Source organism: Esox lucius, chromosome 14 (assembly GCF_011004845.1).
Source record: "Esox lucius isolate fEsoLuc1 chromosome 14, fEsoLuc1.pri, whole genome shotgun sequence".
Classification (NCBI taxonomy): Eukaryota; Metazoa; Chordata; class Actinopteri; order Esociformes; family Esocidae; genus Esox; species Esox lucius.
The window spans coordinates 19,802,762-19,824,392 of NC_047582.1; the positions used below are offsets into that span (position 1 = coordinate 19,802,762).

Below are 21,631 nucleotides of genomic sequence, written 5' to 3' on the forward strand. Positions count from 1 at the left end.
AAGAAAGGGGTTTTTAGGGCAAAAAAATTTAAAGCTCTTGACTGGCCAAGTCAATCACACAATCTGAATCTTATTGAGCATGCCTTTCACATGCTGAAGACCAGACTGAAGGCAAAAGGGCCATGAAACAAGTAGGAAATGAAGGTGTGAGGATGCCTTGCATGCAAAGGATATTCTACCAACTCCTAAGCATTGACAACTGTACATTATGCTAATCCGTCCAAAGAATTTTAGCATCATCAAATATGGGGACTATGAATAAAACATGCTGACATCTGTAAATGGTTACTCGGATATGGATGAATATATCCTCAGGTGAAACCTGTGCTGGTCAGCTGAGTCTACCTAGCAGTTTTCTAAGGATCAATGTCAGCGAATAACTAGGTGATTCCCACGAGCATCTTTAAAGAAAATCTATACCAAACCAGAGCCTGCAACATTCTGAGTCATTCGGAGCAGACGTGTTCGCATCTAAACCCTTTTACATCTGGACAGGATTTCACCCTCTCTCACTTCATATGAACTGGATTAGCGTTACAAGACCACTCCTGTGTTTTCAGAGCCCACAGTAAATAACCTCCCCTTCTGTTTCCCTACAAATTATGCCCGTGCTGCCCTGCTTTTAAAGCTTTGATAAAGCTCACATCTTGTGTGATCAGCTTTGTAGCTTACCTCAGACAATACATCCACATCCACACGTATAAGTCTACTGTAAAGGTGTCGTTTGTAAGATGTCCAGCATACAAATGCAGAGAAATGGTCATTATTATATAAAGGGTACAAGTGGAAAATATCAGTTGAATCTGAGCCCTTCACAAATAGTATGTTAATAGTTTTGGTGTCCTCTCAACGATTTTCTCTACTTTATTTTCATCCAGTCTTTTTGCATTGCCAGTTTTAAAGGAATAAGGTTCGGGAGACAATTTAAATAGAGGCATCACTTTCAAGCAATGGGAGAAGACACGGATTGATATGGACCTGAAGATCCAACATGGAGCTGTTGGCCATATTTCTTCTGGGACAGAAAGTACGAGGTTGCGAATGCACATGCTAGACGAACATTTTGATGTAGGCCTACATGTCTACATTGTAAAAAAAACTGCGCCTGATCTATTCATCTGTAATTGCAATCGCGCATTATAGATTAATCGATCAGGGGCTATTTTGTTATTATTATATATTTTGGTCAATTTGAGGTCCGGGGCTGTTCAGAAAAGCCCAGGACGCAAAGGCCTAACATGCCACTGCCTCTTGTAGACACTACATACAGGGAGGACATTTCCAATTTCTCCTTTAATCTTATATGCTTTTGGTATACTTTCGAATGAGTTGTTTTTAAGTTGAAGGAGACAATACTTGCGAGTACACTTGCTGGGGTGATAATGAAAAATAATTATCTGGCAATTTGCTGAAAAATATTAATCTTACAACTTTTCTGGTCTTTTTCCCAAAACATTCATCCTTTGACCAATCACTTTTTAGGTTAGATATTTTTCAGACCTGATTTGATCATGTTGCCAATACCGAAAGAAATGGCAGCCTGTGTAAACAGTGTAAATTCATTTCCTGTTCAAAAGACAGCGGAGACAGATGAATATGAAGTTCCCTTAATATCTGCTTAAAAAGTTGCATAAAAAGTAAAATGTGACAATTGTTTGCAATGGTATGTTTCCATTGAATTGTCTTCAGTCAATAAAAAACATCTGGATGGCAAATGGCAAGTAAACATGAAGTGGTTGAAATGTTTCCATGACTCATTTAGCCTGGAGACTTAAAACACTTGTTTCTTTCTACCTGGACATTAATTGCACTCACTTAGTGTCCTAGGTCTGAATCCGTGTCCTAGGTCTGAATTCTTCGCCTACAAAAGCAGGCATGGACAGAATACAAGAATAGAAAACAAGAAGATATGCCGATCAGCCATAACATTATGAACACCTGGATAATATTGAGAAGGTCCCCCTTTTGCCGTCAAAACAGCCCTGACCTGTTGCAACATGGACTCCACTAGACCTCTGAAGGTGTGCCGTGGTATCTGGAACCAAGACATTAGCAGCAGATCCTTTAAGTCCTGTAAGTTGCGAGGTGGGGCCTCCATGGATCGGTCCTGTTTGTCCAGCACATCCCACAGATGCTCGATTGGATTGAGATCTAGGGAATTTAGAGGCCAAGTCAACACCTTGAACTCATTGTTGTGTTCCTCAAACCATTCCTGAACTATTTTTGCTTTGTGGCAGGGCGCATTATCCTGCTGAAAGAGACCAACACCATCAGGGAATACCGTTGCCATGAAAGGGTGCACATGGTCTGCAACAATGCTTAAGTAGGTGGTAAGCGGTTTCCCAGCAGAACATTTCCCAAAGCATCACACTGCCTCCGCTGTCTTGCCTCCTTCCCACAGTGCATCCTGGTGCCATGTGTTCTCCTGGTAAGCGATGCACACGCACTCGGCCATCCACATGATGTTAAAGGACTCATCAGACCAGGCCACCTTCTCCATTTGCTCTGTGGTCCAGTTCTGATGCTCACAGGCCCATTGTAGGCACTTTTGGCAGTGGTACAGTGGTCAGCATGGGCACCCTGACTGGTCTGCGGCTACGCAGCCCCATACACAAGATTATCAGTGTTATTCACTTCACCTGTCAGTGGTCATAATGTTATGGCTGATCGGTGTATATTCAGGTGTGAACTGAATGCAATAAATAAATAGAATATGAAGACAACAGGTATGAAAGCTGCGTGGGATCACTTTTGGAGAGGGGAAAGATCAGAATGCAGCTATGGGCAAAAGACGAGCTATGGCAAAGACCTGCTAACAGCTTGGAATAATTTACCACAGAATTAGAGGTTGCAGAGTTAGTCTTCCACACAGCCCTCTACCAGGTCCCTATAGACTGGCTCACTGCCATCGATGATGGGAGCTACTCCACCTGTGTCAGTCAGCAAACTTGATACCAGAGTTTTGCCAGGTCCTTATAGACTATGTGGTGAACTCTACGTTTTCCACTCAGTCACAGGTGAACAAGGAGTACAAGATGGGTATGAACACACGCAGATGAGGGGTACCCAGCGTGAGGGTGATTGTGTTTTTGCCTACACTCACCACCTGTGGGCAGCCTGTCAGGACGGCCAGGATCCAGTAGAAGGGGAAATGTGTAATGGTGTCGTAGTCGATGAACAGCACTCTCACACGTCCCTCGTCAAGGAGGGCGGTGTGGATTGCAGTTGAGATTGTTTCGCCCGTCGATCTGTTTGGGCAGTATGCATTCGGGGGAGGATCCAGTGTCTCTGGTGACGATGCTGATGTGAGCCATGACCAGCCTGTCACAGAATTTCAAGACTGCAGATGAGATTGGTACCGGGCAGTAGTCATTTACGCAGGTTTCCTTTGCAGTCACGGTTGTAGGGTATGTGTTGAAGTTTGGAAATACAAAATATTCACCTGGGTAAGAGTGACTGAAGTTTGGCATGTCTGCGAGCACTCTCACCCATTTTTACAGGTGCCCTGTTGAGAGCATCCTCTCAAGCTGCATTACTGCCTGGTACGGAAGCTGCACCGCTGCTGATTGCGTGGCCCTTCAGTCTGTGGGGCGCATCATCGCCTTCCATCTCTCCCCTGTGCAAGGAAAGCAAGGAACATCACTAGACTGCAGCCACCCAGGCTATGGTCTGTTCACACTGCTGCCGTCTGGTAGATGTTACCCGGAGCATCAGGACATGCACTTCCAGACTCACAAACAGTTTTTTCCCCCAGGCCATATGTCTTCTCAACCAGCAACACTGATCTATGGTAATATTGATCACATGAACATTTCAAATGCTCTGATGACCTTCGATGTACATTCAGTGTACAATAGCATACTTGAATGTACCATCCATAGGCATATTACACTTATGACTAGCACGCGAATGTGTACAGTTGGGCTTTGTCCAGAGTCTTTAGGCAGAATCTAGACAAGCCGCAAAACTAGGTGAACAAGAACAGGGATGACTGGGTGGCTGTGATCAATGACAGCAGGAGTCGTCAGGCAGAATCTAGATCGGCAACACAACCAGATGAACTTTGGACAGAATTCTTGAATAACTTTGTAAAATATTTGAAAAACATTTTCAGGGTGTATTGAAAAATGCATCTACACTTAAATCAACTCCTCTTGCATGTCTTTCTCTGTCATCAGTCTGCTCTTTGCGCCATCCTCAAATCTCTTTGGTCATTAATGAATCTGTCATTAATGAATCGTCTCCCTCCAGATTGAGACTTTATGGCTTCAGTTAACTTAAGGGCTATAAACAAAAACACCCACACACAAATAGGAACAGCAACAACATAGCCTACTGCGCTCTTGTCCCAGACTGGCACATACACAACTGATCATTACCCACAAAACATCCACTGCTTTTTCAGCATAGAATTAATACCCCATAAAAGTACATGATGACATAGACAGATGCATTTCCACAGGCAGAAAGAGAAAGAGAGATTCAGGGATGGAGAAGGTGACTGGAAAATGCTGTTTACCGATCTTCAGCAAATTGCCAGCGAAAGTACAGCACAATATAAGCAGAGGTGTGGAAAATCCCTGTGTTCAGTGAAAATGTTCTCTGTGTTGCACAGTGACTCTTTGCAGACAGCCTGGCACTCCATCTTGTGGCTTCCTTCACAGACATTCATGGATCAGTGCATTTCCTGTTGTACACATCAGTGTGTCTAACTGCCCAAGCAAGATCCAGAGAAAGCTGCTTGTTCTGGGGGTGGGGGGCTTGACTCATTTTAATATTCTTTTTCAAAATTGGGTTTAAGAAGTTTTCTGAAAATGGGCTGGAACTCTTCTGTCCTAGGCTTAAGGGGAAGCAGGTTCCACCATTGGGGTAGATGGACAGAGAAGACATTCTAGATAGGTATCGGGGGGTATGGTATCACAGTGAGTTAAAGTAGTCCAGACGTTAGATGATGAGAGCCTGGATAAGGACCTGCCCCTCTTCCTGTGTGAGGTAATGTCGGACAAATCTTATAGAGCATTGACCTGCAGGAGTGAGCCAACAGGTTGGTGTTTGCCAGTAACAACGGGGGGTGGTCCAGGGTAACAGCATGGTTGTGTGTACTTTGGGAGGAGGGCACCGTGGAGGTTTTGACTACATTGGATAGGTCTTGGAACTGGAGTTACCAGCAATTTTATTATTACTACACATTTCAAACCATTCTGACATCCCCAGATGGTATTATTTAATGTTCACCTTTATTCACATCATTTTCTTTATTAGTATTGTGTCCTTGTTATTTTATTTACCCGATTTATTCACATTGTTCTTGCATTGTTGTGAGGGAATATTTTGGGGTGGCAGGGAAGACCCTTGATCAAGAGTGTTCTAATTCCCGAGCCAACAGGAATGTGTTCTCAGCATACTGTAGGTACCTTTATTTTTATTGTCAATACTTTGTGTGTTCTCTTTATATGATGAATATGACTTTAAATCAATCTACTTAAAAATGACTAAAAACAAATGAAAACTGCGTAGAAATTGAATTCATGTTTTTTTTTTACTCTGTCCAGCTCTCTTATAATCACTCAAATAAAATCCAGACAGGAGTGAACTCCAGTCAGGGAGTACTATGGTCTATGTTATCAATTTTTACCATGTGAAATGTTCAGTGCAGCACCCCAGATCATATCCAAGGCTTATTAAAGCTTCCAGGGCAAAATGTGTTTGACAACACTTTATTAAATGGAGAAATTATGCAAGGGCAAGGATATACTGTACATACATTAGAGTCAGTCTATTCCAGTCACACTGTAGGGTTAATCCAATCACTGTTCTGGCCGTTGGGCAGCTTTCGACATTCTCCCCTGACTAAAAATACTGCTGAGCTCAGCACACAATGCTTTTAGCCTCATCATCAGGGCAAGACCTTGTCAGGATGAGAGCGCGTGGATGCATTTCTGTGCGTGATAAAGCATACGCGTGCAGGACGCTCAATACTCTGCTCTGCGTCCTCAGTAAGCATTGCAGAATTGCAGCAAACGGGCAGAATTCAACCTAACCCTGCTGGTTATCGCTGGCTTTAATTTCCTTCATTTTAGTTGGTTAAGTTAAGTTAATATAGAACAAATCTTTACTAACAATGACAGCCTGACAAAAGGCAAAATATGTCATTTTCCGAAGAACCAGGAGCTTTTTTTTTATGTAGGACAAATGAATAACAGAAACCACATGGCAACGACACTAACATAATATAACGCAAATTGATGATTGAAATTGTCAGTTTATCTAATCCAGCCTAAATATAAATATCTCAAAGAAATTATATCTCATGAGGCCATAAACAGTAACGAGTTAGGCGGCATACTTTCTACAAATGTCTGGAACTCACCGATCGTATACAAAAATGTTTTTATTAATTGCTGAGGTGAACTTATTTTTGATGACAGGAGTTCTATTAATTGGTACAAATAACTACTTTTTTAAAACATGAAGTATCACTTTTTTTTCCTGTTACATGAAGGTATTAATGGGTTTTTTTCTACACCAATTTCACTTGTCTGCAGACTCATTGCAACAAACTTCTTTAAAATAGAACTGATCCATTCCTCTCTGACTAAGATTAAATGTTGTTGCTTCAATTTTATGAATTTTTTTAGTATTCATTCATGGTTAGAGCTAAGTCCACCTGGAAATATCAACCACGGTTGCTGCAATCAGAAGACCTCTAATGTATTACTCCTCCTGATAGGTCAATAAATCTGAGCTGGCTGTCTCTATACAAATTAGGTTGCAGATGTCCCACAAATCATCCTAGAGCCTAAGTTGAAAGGGGACCTGAATCGGAGAGTGGCCAGGAATTCATGCAAAAATATTCTTAGTGCTAGGTTCTGTTTTTGTTCGGTTGATTTTTGTCCTTTGATTTCAAACCTAGCTTGTACTTTTGTATTATTGTTTACACATGTGTCTTGTATGCCCCCTTGTTCTATCCCTATTTAAGTTCCTCCTACCCCAGTGTTTATTGTTTGTGGTTTTGTGTGTGGGTGTGTGGGTGTGTGTGGGGGGGTGTGTGTGTGTGTTCATGCTGGTGACTGTGTCTTTGGTGAGTCTGTTTTGTTGAATACTTCTGCGCCTGTGTCCTGCCTCCATGCCAGTGTGACACCTAGGGCGTTTTGGTCAGAACTTGCTGCGGTGGAGTGCCATTAACTCCTCGACGGGGGTTGGAGGCCGATATCTCTGTTACCTAAATAAAGAACAATACCATAGTTTCTTTACAGATGGTCAGTAAGGCAGCTCCAATATGGCTTCCATGATTTATCATTCAGAAAAACTATTAGGGTCATAACTTCCATGGATGTGATAGGGATTTAAACTTTGCAAATGACATGAGGTTTTGTCAATGGAAGGACCCAGCCACTGTCCCAAATGGTTATTATTGAAAACAAAAAAAATACATCTTTCTAAGGCTAACTATGTGAAATCAAAACTAAAGGAATTAAACGTTCCCTCCCGAGAGAGGAAATACAGAACAGTTTTCATTTGCGTGACTGCTTGGAGGTCTTTAGACTTATGGGACCATGTGGAGTAGAGTGTTCTGTATGCTTCGCACACATTCAGAGAGGTAGAGAGAGAGAGAAAGAGCGAGAGGGAGAGCGATGAGGAGAGAGGGAGCTACTGATGCATTGCAGATAAACTGCAGATCCTGGATAACCCCTCCTGTTTCAGTTCCAATGGAGCCATCCGCCAAACGCCCGATATGACATCACCAATGCTTCCCCCTCATCCCATGCAGCTCAGCTCTTTCAAGACCCTCACCCCACACACAAACACACACACGAACACACCCTCACCGCCCTATTCCAGGTTAAGCCTAGCAAGCACTATCCAGCCACACCCATTTTTGATATTCACTCTGACATTCAGTTAACAGCGCTGCTCAAACATTTCATCACAACTCACATTCATTATTTATGTGGGATACTTTAATTAGCTATAGACCATGTATTTATAACATTTACCAGGCAGTAAGTTATCCGACAGATTTATTCAATTAGGACATTTATTTTAAAACATTGTCAATACCTGCATCAACCTATTGAAGTCACAGACTGGTTAATTGGGAATGTATGTGCGGGATGACTGTAGGTTTATTTCAGGAACATTACTATTCACTTTTGAAGTGCAACTGGACATACAAACCTACAGGGCTCATTTAGGTGGAGTTATGTCCTAAATCCTTTGAAGGATCTAGGTGGCAGAAAAGCTGCTTACTAAGGGTAAACATTTCCAGTCAAAAAGATGGAAGCTATTATCCACATAGACAAACCACTATTTTATCATTGTGAACAACAGCGGACAAAGGATGGAGACTGAGAGTTAGACATGCCTGGGATAAAGGGTGGTGCTTTGGGAGGCATGGGAGTGGAAGAGGGGACGGGGAAATGGAGATAAATAAGAGATGAGAGAGAGGCTGAGTGAGAGAGGTGGAGAGAACAACCTGTTATTTATGATCAGCTGTGGCTGAATCTGGCCACCTATCAGACCATGTCTGTCCTCTAACTCACCCAGCACACAGCACACATACCCACACATCCTCAGTATCATTTCCAATTATACATCACTAGTCTGACTTTCCTATTAACATATGAGCATTGCCTAAATCATTCCATTCCAACACAGCTAAATCCCTTAATTAATAAAACATATGTCTCAACAGAAAAACTACTAAAGGAAGTCATGTTTCTCTTTACACTAATGCCATGTTGAATTTATCAAAATGACCGTCTCTTGAAACACTCTGAATTTTATAAAATTATACAGGATGTAAGCAGTCTATGAATAAGGTAAAAAAAAATATGTCCCTGCGTCTGTGTAGATTTCCTGGCACTGTTTCTAAATGCCAACATTCTGATTGATTGGTTTTTCAGTCAATTTGTGATTCACTTGCAGGGTGCTGTATTTACAATAGCTGATGATGGTGTGTGCTACTGTAGCTAGACACAGGTATTTCATTGCGGGGGGTTATTTTATCATGCAAAAATGTATCTTCTGTATCTAATTATGTAGATCTTTGTCCTTCTAAGCTTCAATTAGTCTGAGATCAATCACCCTAATACTTATATTGATTACCTATATGTCCAATGCCCTTTGATCTGCCCACTTTCCCCTCCTGGAGAAGAGGGATGAATATACTCTCATATTGCCCTGGCTATACTAACTACTAATATTATTACTACTAACTTAGATAGAATATAATCACTCGTGCATCAAAAATGAAAAGGGACTGAGCAGAGACATACATAATAGAATATGAAGGGGGCCTTGAGTTCATGAGTTCCTATTGGACTTTATTGATATGCAGAGATCTCTTATGAGAAGAACTTATGAGACCTAATCTAGGTGAATCCGTAGACCTTAGCTGGGTCTCCTCCTTGTTTGCAGCTGAGTCTGCAGTGCTGGTGGCCAGGGGAGGCAGGGGGGTGCAACACGCCACTGGGAGTTAGCTGGGAGAGGAGAGCTCTGCTCCTCGGCCTGGGCTGGGCTGGGCTGCTCTGCTCTTGGTTCACAACCTGCTTCTGCTGCAGTGCAATTTGAAATCCCTCCAAGCTGCAGTGCGTTGGAGCCCAAGCCCCAGACTGAATGAGCCCCCTCCATGCATCACATCACACCACCCCTAGCTCTGACAGCCAAAAGCAACATAAAGGCTGGGTGGCTGGCTAATTGTACCTGTAAATTAATGGGCTGGGGCCAACAGGACAGTGGAGAATGAGAGGCAACAGAAAATAGTGGTGTAGGTAAAGAATTTGCCAAGAGAAAGCAAGAAAATTAGGGCTGTATGTTCACCCAAATACAATTGGCCTGACTACACACCCACTTAAAATAAAACAAAGGCTTTAAAGAGTGAATCAACCCTGACAGAAACTAATGTTGATGTGAATTCTGTGGAAGGCATATGGGAGGAAAAGTTTTGTAATTTTTTAATGAAAGCCTTGCCAGTTTTGATTAGGGGAAATATGACCATTTATGACTAACCATTAGCCAAATCCTGAAGCAGTGAATTTTGTTGCATTGCCTGCAGCAGTTGCAGCTACAGGGTTTGCAATGACCTCAGTTACCTCTGACAGGAGTCGAGCAGGACCGATGGGGATCAATAGGATTGACATCAGACCACAGCCAATCAGAACTGGCAATCGATGCTGCGGCCTCACCCCTAGAGAAAACATGTGAGTGCAGGGAGAAGACAGCAGCTGCTCTGTCCCATGCGGTCTCAGCCACAACCCAAAGACTAAAACACATTTTGATCTATTAAGGTTAATGTTATACTAAGATAACAGTTAGATGATGTGGTAGACTATGTTAACCTTGTATTAAAGACTATTAAGAATGGTCCCATTGCTTCTGATAATGCTCAGATTTAAAACACTATGGAAGAGATTTAGCGTTAAAATGCTGAACTGTATAAAGACACCATTCATAAATGCATTTCCAATTAATTAGGCCAATTAGTTAGCAGAGAAAGATAATTTGTTAAGAAGAAATGTGCCCTGAGAAACTGGGGATTTCCATCATTGTATATTGTATATACAGTACATACATGTATGTAAGCTGGTTTAATAAAGCAAACATGGTTTATTAAATTGGATTCAAAAGTAATCATCATGTAATTATAGTTATCACACCTCAACTAAAATAAGCACAATTCAAATTGCCAGACTAGATCCTCAGACAGGAGGGAGACATGTTGGCCTAATTATCGAAAGAATGTTACAGTCTGAATGCTTATTCATTTGTACGGAAATTGGTTAGAAATCAAAAAATATATATATAAAAACAGGAGCACAAGAGGGCAAAACTATCAAAATAATTAAAAGCAATAACATTGAAATGATCAGTAAGACACTTTAATAGACTAACAAATTACAAAACGTGTTTTTAAATAAATCAGTATATTTTGTGGCCTTAAAATGCAAATGTGAAGCAATTGGATGTGATAGACTGTCATGTAATTTTCCAAGGTCATTTCCTCCAAACCTATTGCAGGATATGCCTTAACTCTTATTTTGTCTTTTTGGCTGCTTTCTGTCCTTTATCCTCTCCAAGTGACCAAAACCAGCTTCAGTCATGTTGACATTGAGGCTATGAGGTGATCAATCTAATGTGAGTGTTCCAGCTGAACAGTCCGAGCAGGTCTTTATCTTATTTGGAGAGATTTAGGTCGGACTGGCAATGAAAGAAATGTTTGTTTTTTGCCAATCAGTCGTTTTCCCGAAGGTACAGCGTAAACTTCTTCTCGTGTGGCCTAAGTCTGTGTATAAAGGTCTATAATCAGGTCCGTTTTAAGTGTTATACAATAAATTGGAGAATATTGAATACTCGTGAAATAAATAAGTATTGAATTAAGCGAAAACGTCTGAACACAAAGTTTGAAACGGACGGGATTAGATGTTTGCGGTATATACATGCGCTGTCCATGGTGCTGATATTGGTCTGGTATGAATTGCGTGGGGAAATCATTTCCGATGTGACAGCTTTTGCTGATTAACATTAGGGAAATAAAATGTAGGCTTACAGGACATAAGTCACCTGTTCATAGCCTGATGCTGCACATTGGCTGGTGGAATGAGTAAATGCTGAGGTGCGATCATTTATATTTATTATTTTACAGGAGCCAAACGATAAAGAGATCTCAAAGGTCAATGACACATCTCAATGAATTTCTTAACATCTATATGTTTTCACACGAATTGTTTAATTTCTGGAAAGGTAGTGATAATCGCTACTTTCAATGTATTCTCGCTATGTGTGATTATTCTTCTGCTTTTTAATAACCACCCACAAACACACCCACATGGTGTCTTGAGCAGCACACGGAACCGCTAACAGAGTCTGGGCGGTTGAGACGTGGCACCTCCCCCTCCAATCGATCAATGAGCCAGTAAAATCATTTCCTACTTGCCTCGTTTGAGCGCCTCTCGACTATATAAAGGGTAGCCGGTGAGTCTAAAAATGCTGTGAGCGCCATCCACCCCGCACCTGCACAAACACACCCACACACACTCAGTCCACTCCACCTTGCACACCATCTACACACGCAACCCCTGATCTGGCCGGATGAGTTACCACCCGGTGGACACGATAGGGAGTCCATTCAGGAGAAGCATGGAAAGTAGAACCAGCTACGGTCGTTCTACTGGCACCCCCTCCAGCGGGTTCCGTTCTCAGTCCTGGTCTCGGTCAAGCCCCGGCTCCACGATGACCACTAGGAGCGTCAATATTCCGGTAGCCAGAGCTTACAGCTCCACTCTCCTCAGCTCCGCCGACAGCGTTGATTTCCGTCAAACAAACGGAGACTACAAGCGCTCCAACGAGAAGGAGCAGCTTCAGGGGCTCAACGACCGTTTCGCTGGCTACATCGATAAGGTGCACTATTTGGAGCAGCAGAATAGCCAGATCGAGGAGGAGATCCAAGCGCTGCGGCAGAAGCAGGTTTCTCAGTCCCAGCTGGGCGACTTATACGACCAGGAGCTCCAGGAGCTGCGTTCGATGCTGGAGCAGATACACCACGATAAGGCACAGATCCAGCTCGACACGGACCACATCGAGGAGGACATCCAGAGAATTAGGGACCGCTTTGACGAGGAATCACGCATTCGGGATGAGACGGAAGGCATTATCCGGGCACTGAAAAAAGATATGAACGATTCAGCATTGGTGAAGTCTGAGTTGGAAAAGAAAGTTCAGTCACTGCAGGACGAGATAGCCTTTATCCGTAACAACCATGAAGAAGAGGTGAGCGACCTTTTCGCCCAGGTGCAAGCGTCTCAGGTGACCATGGAGAGGAAAGATTTCCAGAAGACGGACATCACCGAGGCGCTCAGGGAGATTCGCACCCAACTTGAGGGCTACTCCAACCAGAACCTGCAGCAAGTGGAGGACTGGTTCATGTGCCGCTATTCCAAGCTAACTGATGCTGCGGAACAAAACAAGGATGCAATCAAGTCCGCCCGTGATGAGATCGCCGACTATCGCCGCCAGCTCCAGTCCAAAACTGTTGAGTTAGAGGCCGTCCGTGGAACCAGGGAGTCACTGGAGAGGCAGCTGAATGACATTGAGGACAGACACAACAGCGACCTATCCAGCCTGCAGGTATGATCCCACTACGGGCATTCTTTTCATACAGAATTCTTCTGGCAAAGGTATAATGTTCCATAAAGTTATGTATTTTTTGTTTAAACAGAGAAGCAACTTTGGCATATTGGTAAGAGTAAATAATATAATTAGGTGTTTTTCGTTTCTAGATGCTTAAAGTTTATATGAATCTCAAATTGTGAGAGTTTTGAGGATATCTTCCTGACACTTTTGCAGTTTTTATTATTTTGAATATAGGTCTATTCGTATAGATTATTCCCTATTTTAATAATAGAAAGAAGCAGTTTTATTGAGTCACAACATATTGCATTTGTTTTATCTTGAACTAACTGAATGTTTTTATTGTGTTCATAAATATATGTTTTAACATATATTCTGCGCAGTTTAAGTGTTTGTGCATTTGGTTTTGCCTTGACATTGTGACTCAATGCTAACATCCTAAGGACATACCTTTTAAATCCCCAAACCTTGTTTGAGCATCAAGCACGTCAGTAGGTACAGTCAAGACATTATAGGGTTAAGGGGAGACACAATGCTGCAGACCTTTTTTTTTCTTTGCTGCTGAGTCAGAGACGCGGGTCGATGTGTTGATTGGCTGTGTGCTTGCATCACCCCACACAGATTCCAAGGACTGTTGAAAAAGTGTGTATGGGCTGTCCTTGAAATAACGCTGTAGGCCTACACTGCGTCAGAATAAATTATTCCCTGAGCATTAATAACCTTTTGCGCATGAGGTGTCCATATCTACTCTTTTTGCATTTTCACTTCACATGAGGAATATGAAAGTACTTTGTCCTTGTTATTTTGTTATTTCACATACATTTTAATGCAACCCTAGTGCTTTAATGCACTGTCAATTTTTTTAAATGTGCTTTAGAAATATTTACTTACTATATATTTACTTACTATATATATATTGTCATATTGCTTAAAGAAATCTGTCCTTTTAGAAACCTGCCTCCACAAAACAAGTATTCTAAATAGTTCCACACAGGCCCATGAATTAACCAGCTTGTATCTTTACTGCTTTTTTTGTTTACAGGAGACCATCCATCAGCTGGACAATGAGCTCAAGGGAACAAAGTGGGAGATGGCACGTCATCTACGTGAGTACCAGGACCTGCTCAATGTCAAGATGGCCCTCGACATTGAGATTGCTGCATACAGGTAGGCCTATGAGAGCGGAATGCTATTTAACTATTTAAACAACACTTCTAACAAATGTTTGGACAGATTACAGTCCAAAATATAAGTAAAATAAAGTAAACAAGCACTTTTCATAGGCAAACAAACGTTTATATTATCGAAGCATGATACTATATATCCTTTTCTACTTTTCTTATAGGAAGCTTCTAGAAGGTGAAGAGACCCACTTCAGCACTTTCCCTTACCGCCACACTGTCACCTCCTCTAAGAAATCCAAGTCTGAGCCTCCCAAACTGAAGGTCCAGCACAAGTTTGTAGAGGAGATCATTGAGGAGACCAGGGTGGAGGATGAGAAATCTGAGATGGACCAGGCATTAGAAGATATGGCCCAGGAATTGTCTGACGCTCTGGAGGCTGAGGCAGGAGATGACGGGGAGGAGGAAGGAGAGGATGAAGGAGAAAAGGAAGGAGAGGGAGAAGAGGGGGAGGCTGATTCAGAAGAGGTTGTAGCATCCACTGAAGCTCAGGTGAGCTCTAGCGCCCCTGTTGAGGAGGAGGAAGAGGAGGAGGAGGACAAAGAGGGTGCTGATAAAGAGGAACAGGGAGAAGAGGGTGCTGAGGAGAAAGAGAATGAAGATGGTGAAGAAGGAGAAGAGGATAAGGGTGAAAAGGAGGTAGATGCAGAAGTTGGTGATGAAGGAGAAGGAGATGTAGAAGATGAGGTGGTAGAGGAGACAGTCCTGTGCTCTAAAGCCCCAGAATCTAAGGCCTCACCAGACAAAGAGAAAGCTGGAGAGAAGGAGGAAAGTGGAAAAGACGAAACTGCAGAGGGAGAGGAAAAAGAGGAGGGTGATGGTAAAGAGGAAGATGCAGGTAGCATCAAGGAATCCAAAGATGAAGATGACGAGGATGAGAAAGAAAAGAAAACAGATGACCAGGCAGCTGTAGACAAAACAGAGTCTCCTAAAACAGAAGCAATGGAAATTGATGTGCCAAAAGATGAGGACCAGAAGCTAGAGGTCCCAAAAGCCTCCAAGCCAGACTCACTAAAAGCTGAATCCCCAAAGTCTGAATCCCCCAAGACTGGGTCACCAAAAGCTGCATCCCCCAAACAAGAATCCCTGAAATCTGCTGGATCCCCCAAAACTGAATCCCCCAAACCAGCAGGATCCCCCAAATCTGAATCACCTAAACCTGCAGAGTCTCCCAAATCTGAATCACCCAAACCTGCAGAGTCCCCCAAATCTGAATCACCTAAACCTGCCGGATCCCCCAAATCTGAATCACCCAAACCTGCAGAGTCCCCCAAATCTGAATCCCCTAAACCTGCTGGATCCCCCAAATCTGAATCCCCCAAACCTGCAGAGTCCCCCAAATCTGAATCACCTAAACCTGCTGGATCCCCCAAATCTGAATCTCCTAAACCTGCAGGATCCCCCAAATCTGAATCACCTAAACCTGCCGGATCTCCCAAATCTGAATCCCCTAAACCTGCCGGATCTCCCAAATCTGAATCCCCTAAACCTGCAGGATCCCCCAAATCTGAATCCCCTAAACCTGCCGGATCTCCCAAATTTGAATCCCCTAAACCTGCTGGATCTCCCAAATCTGAATCACCTAAAACTGTAGGATCCCCAAAATCTGAATCACCCAAACCTGCAGGGTCCCCCAAATCTGAATCACCCAAACCAGCAGGATCCCCCAAATCTGATTCACCCAAATTAGGATCCCCCAAGGCAGAATCCCCTAAGACTGAGTCCCCAAAACCAGAGGCCCTCAAGGCTACCGAGGAGAAAGTAGACATAAAAAGCTATTCAGAGGAAGAGAAGGCAGTAGAAAAGAAAGACGCTGCTATGAACGGAGATGTGGAGAAGAGTTCCTCAGATGACAAAAAGGACGAAGCGAAGGAGGAGAAGGACATAATCTCAAATGGTGTAGATGAGAGTCCCACCAAAGATGACCCAAACCAGAAAGATGACCCCAATCAGACGGTGGTCATCACCAAAACGGTGGAGACCATCACCACTGATGAGGCCGGAGCCAAGCATGTCACCAAATCAGTCACTGTCACCGAAACTGTGAAGGAGTCTGAGGACCTGCTGCAGGAGAAGATCGTCTCCAGCAAGAAAGTGGAGAAACACACAGTGAAAGTAGTGGCCCAAACCGAGTGACCACGCTCCAACCAACCAACCCACCCCAAGAGAAGGAGGACACAATCACAAGCAGTCAACCCAGAACTAATATAACGAAGACATCATCCAGCTAGAGCGATGTAATTAAGATATCCACCCTAAAAAAAGCTAAGTGAGAAGCCATATGATGCGACAAAGCTACAATTTCAATAATGCATGTTGAGTGAAAGCTTTAAATAGGCTTTGCTGCAGATGTGTCATGCGGTCAGGAAAACTGGGGAGTGGGACTAAGTATGACTTTTGTTTCTTTGTGCAGTTGACAGGAGTGCTCATGGTGAGGGGGTCTGCATGCTAGCTCAGGGAGGGAGTCCCCCCTCTCTAACCTGTATGGATGGATAGGAGAGTGATAGAAATGTATCTTCATTCAAATTCGTTTTTTTTGTTAGAAAAAGGGGGGCCTGGGTGGGAGGGTCCACTTTAGAGACACATTTTCAAACAACTAGCCTTACTTATTATGTGAAGATACCAACTGAGCCAAAAATACAACCGACCACAACACCATACAGTGAAGAAAGAAAGACAATGAACTCCTGATCATAAACATACATACCCAAAGCAATTAAAGCATAAATAACCTTTCACAAACTTCCTCGCCTTAAACATGCTTTTTATCAGTGTCTGTTATGTTTACCTAATGAGTGCAATTGAAAGTTAATCTGTAGATGCGCACACAAACATAGTTGTATGCATAGGATGGACTTGAATTTAAATACTGAACATAAATGAGGTGCTACAGTTTGCAATCCTGAGTCTTTATTGATCATGAACAGTTTCCCAGCAGCATTTGCTCAATAAATGTCATACTGAAATACAAACATGGTATCCTGTTCCTTTTTGCACTTGTCCTGTCATCTCCTTTAACACTTGTATTGACAGTAGCTTTTCTCCATCTTTATTTATTTTTAGAAATAAAACAAAACCACATGAACATCACAGGCTGTCAACTGGAAATATTTAAAGCCATAATCTGTGATGTATTCATATTAGCAAATACTGACCAACCAACAATAAAATGCACCCCAAGGGATTTTGTATTTTAATATAATAGTTGATTTATTACCAAAGTTAACTATTTTTAACTTCATTCACAAAGCACATCTATTTTCTTCTTTTCATGTGCTTCTCATACAATAATGAAATTATTTACCTCAAAACTGAAAAGCTCAACTAATTAATTAAGCAAAACAGCAGTAAAACGACAGTGGAAACAATAGTACCACAGCTGCCTCCTGCTGTGCTCGGTGGCACCGGCTCGGTTCCACGTTCCTGCAGATCCATCGCATCAGTTACTCCCGGACTTGTCTTCATTATCGCCGTTCTGCACACCTGTGTTCAAATACCCATAATCAGTATGGCTAAATGTATCCGTCTGTTCCCCCGTCTGCATGTCAAGCATTGCTCTTTGAGTGTTGTTCTCATGTCTCGTTATCACTTGTAGTTTGTATCCGGTTGCGGGCAAACAGTTGTTTCAATCAAATTTATTTATAAAGCCCTTTTTACAACAGCAGTTGTCACAAAGTGCTTTACAGAGACACCTGGCCTTAAACCCCAAGGAGCAAACAACAGTAGTGTTGAATTTCAGTGGCTAGGAAAAACTCCCTAAGAAGGTCGAATTTTAGGAAGAAACCTAGAGAGGACCCAGGCTCAGAGGGGTGACCAGTCCTCTTCTGGCTGTGCCGGGGGAGATATTAAGAGTCCAATTGGAATAATAAATAAATTACTCTGGGCTAAATCCAGAGTCTATTTGATTTTAGACTAGGTCAGAAGTATGACCAGGTGGACAAGGACAGGGACAGCAACAGGCCCCCCAAACCAGGTAATCCGCAGGTGTGGACCAGGACCTCATCTCCTTCTAAAATGTAAAACTGGAGGAAACTGAGAAAAGTTAGTAGTACATCCCTCATATCCCCCAGCACAATAATATAGCAGCGTAACACCTTGGAACTGAGACGGGGGGGTCCGGTGACACTGTGGCCCTACCCGGGGGAGGCCCCGGACAGGGCCCAACAGGCAGAAAATCAATCCAACCACATTGCCAGGCATCAACCAAAGGGACACCCACCAACCGCAACCCCCCTGAATGAGGGCCGAGTATTACTAGCGGCGTACAGCCCAATTGCAAGTGCGCAACAGAGAGTCAACAACAAGCCAGTGACTCTTCCCCCGAAAGGCATTGGAGGGAGGGCATCCCAGTGGCGACGAGAGCCCACCTGGCAAGACAGCAAGGGTGGACAGTATCAAACCTACTGGTCACCTTCACGCCCCCGGGCCAGGCTACACCTGATTATAAACCGTGCTGTAGAGATGAGTTTTTAGTAGACACTTGAAAGTTTGCACTGAGTTTGCATTTCTAAACTTAATTGGCAGATCATTCCACAGGAGTGGAGCTCTATGAGAAAAGGCCCTGCCGCCAACTGTTTGTTTAGAAATTCTAGGTACAATTAAAAGGCCTGCATCATGCGATCTAAGGTTACGTGTAGGTATGTATGGCTGGATCATTTCAGCAAGGTAAGTAGGAGCAAGTCCATGTATTGATTTATAGGTTAAGAGTAAAACCTTAAAATCAGCCCTAACCCTAACAGGCAGCCAATGTAAGGACGCCAGGACAGGAGTAATGTGTACAATTTTTTTTGTTCTAGTTAGGATTCTAGCAGCCGTGTGCAGCACTAATTGAAGTTTATTTATTAATTTGTCTGGATAACCAGAGAGAAGAGCATTGCAGTAATCTAATCTAGAAGTAACAAAAGCATGGATTAATTTTTCTGCATCAGTTTTTGATAGAAAGTTTCTAATTTTTGCGATGTTTCGAAGATGAAAATAAGCAACTCTTGAGACATATTTTATATTTTCTTCAAAGGAGAGGTCAGGGTCAAGGGTAACGCCAAGGTTTTTTACAGTTATTTGGGATACGACCATGCAGCCGTCGAGGTTCACAGTGAGATCTGCTAACAACGCTCTTTGTTTTTTGGGTCCTAAAGGAGCATTTCTGTTTTATTTGAGTTTAAGAGCAAGAAATTCTCTGTCATCCACTTCCTAATATCTGAAACGCATGCTTCCAAAATAGCTAATTTAGGGGCTTCTCCATGCTTCATTGAAATATATAACTGTGTGTCATCAGCATAACAGTGAAAGTTAATATTGTGATTTCGGATAACATCGCCCAGAGGGAGCATGTATAGTGAGAACAATAATGGGCCCAGAACCGAGCCTTGAGGAACTCCAAAGCATACCTTTGACTTGTCAGAGGATATGCCATCCACACTAACGAACTGATATCTTTCAGATAAATAAGATTTAAACCAGGCTAGAACATGTCCACGTAGCCCAATATTGGTTTCCAGTCTCTCTAAGAGGAGGGAGTGATCAATAGTGTCAAAAGCAGCACTAAGATCAAGAAGCAACAGGATGGATGCAGAACCTTTGTCTGAGGCCATTAGAAGGTAATTTGTTACCTTCACAAGTGCAGTCTCAGTACTATGATGGGATCTAAAACCGGACTGGAGTATTTCATAAATGTTTTTTGTCTTTAGGAAGGCATTCAGTTGTTTGCCCGCAACTGCGTTCAATGCCTTTTTTAAATAAGACAAATAGGCTAAGACGGGAGACTATGAGCTGCTGTACTGTGCAGTCATAAAGAAGTAAGTACACCCCCTGGAAATATTTCTTTCTTTCGTTTAGGACACATTAATATTTAATCTTTGCTTCAGTACTACTGACTGATAAAGGTAACCTAATTTAACAAATTACACAGAGATATTATTCTCTCCAATAACTTTTTTTTTATTAATCTAAAATCTACAGAAATTTAATTTCATAGTGCAGAAAAAAATTTAACTTCATACAGCTGTTTCTAGTAGCTGGCTAACCATCTCTTACATCGACTGGGAGGAATTTTTGCCCACTTTTCTTTATTGTACTACCTCAACAGTATCATGGTCAAGGGCTTCCTTGCGTGCATGGTCCTCTTGAAGTCTCCCCACTGCTTTTCCATAGGACTGAGATCCAGGCTTTACTCAGCCATTTGAGCCATTCTATTGTAGCATTGCTTGTGTGTTTTGGATAATTCTCCTGTTGTAAGATTCATGTTTAGTTCAGCTTCAGCTTTTTGACAGATGGCCAGGACTGGTACAATGCGGAATGCACGTTTGACTCAATGATGGCAATACTTTTTTGTTCTCCCCAGAGATATCTAACTAAAGAACACTGAACATTGACCTATTGGGTCAGGGTTCAAGTCGGGGCTTTGGCTGGACCACTGAAGAACTCCAAGCCACTCCCGAAGCCACTCCAGTGTTGTCTTGGCTGTATTAGGTTTCTGAATGAGGTTTTCTGCAAGGAGTTCTCTGTGCTTTGCTTTGTTCATCCTTCCCTCAATCCTGACCCATCATCCAGTCCCTGCTGCTGAGAACCATCCCCATAACATGATGCTCCCAAAGCCATGCTTTACTGTAGGGAAAGTATTACCCAGGTGATTCGATATTTTTATCTTGGGTATGTACTGAGTTTCTTCAACTTTATGGTATTGGTTTTTACTCTGGCATGCACTGTGAAGTTTGGGACCTTATATAGACTGTCATGTGTTTTTCTAAATCATGTCCAATCAATTGAATTTGCCACAGGTGGACTTTTTTGCTTTGACCTTAGGAGATTAATTGTGAAACACGTGCATTTAATCAATTATTTTAAAAAAGTCTATAAAACAACAACATTTGGAGAAAGACAAGCTGTCTGAATACTTTCCAAAGGGACTGTACCTAAAAAAAATCAAATGATCTCCCTGTAAATGATGTGTTTTTGAGCTGTGCTCCCATTGGTTGTCTTCATGTTGACCAGAGCCATAATACACATATGTACACTGTCCATGTCAATATTTTGCTAACAGAGAGATTTTATCTGATTTATTTGTAAATAGATGGAGTACAGTAGGAAAATAATCTATGGGATGAAAAGCTTCCATTCTAGAAGTTTACCAAAGGACGATTTCAATAAATAAAGTGGCAAAACAACCTACTCTACAAAGAAAATGGAGTAATTTGGATATCCCCAGAACGTCAGGAAGCTGCCTTATGGTCTGCTGAACATCCAAAAGACTGGAGGTTTATGCTTTAATTACTTCTGTAAGTGGCTTTCACTTAGGATTTACAGTCAGGATGTAGTGGGCTGAA

General features: G+C 42.4%; 1 protein-coding gene across 1 annotated transcript; it reads left to right on the top strand.

Annotated features, from left to right (window-relative positions):
• The first annotated feature begins 11,975 nt into the window (after positions 1–11,975).
• On the top strand, positions 11,976–17,281 carry nefma (neurofilament, medium polypeptide a). Its single transcript, XM_020053113.3, has 3 exons — positions 11,976–13,125; positions 14,171–14,295; positions 14,474–17,281. The coding sequence occupies exons 1-3, from the start codon at positions 12,091–12,093 to the stop codon at positions 16,443–16,445; spliced, it is 3,132 nt and encodes a 1,043-aa protein (XP_019908672.2). The 5' UTR covers positions 11,976–12,090; the 3' UTR covers positions 16,446–17,281.
• The last annotated feature ends 4,350 nt before the right edge of the window (positions 17,282–21,631 follow it).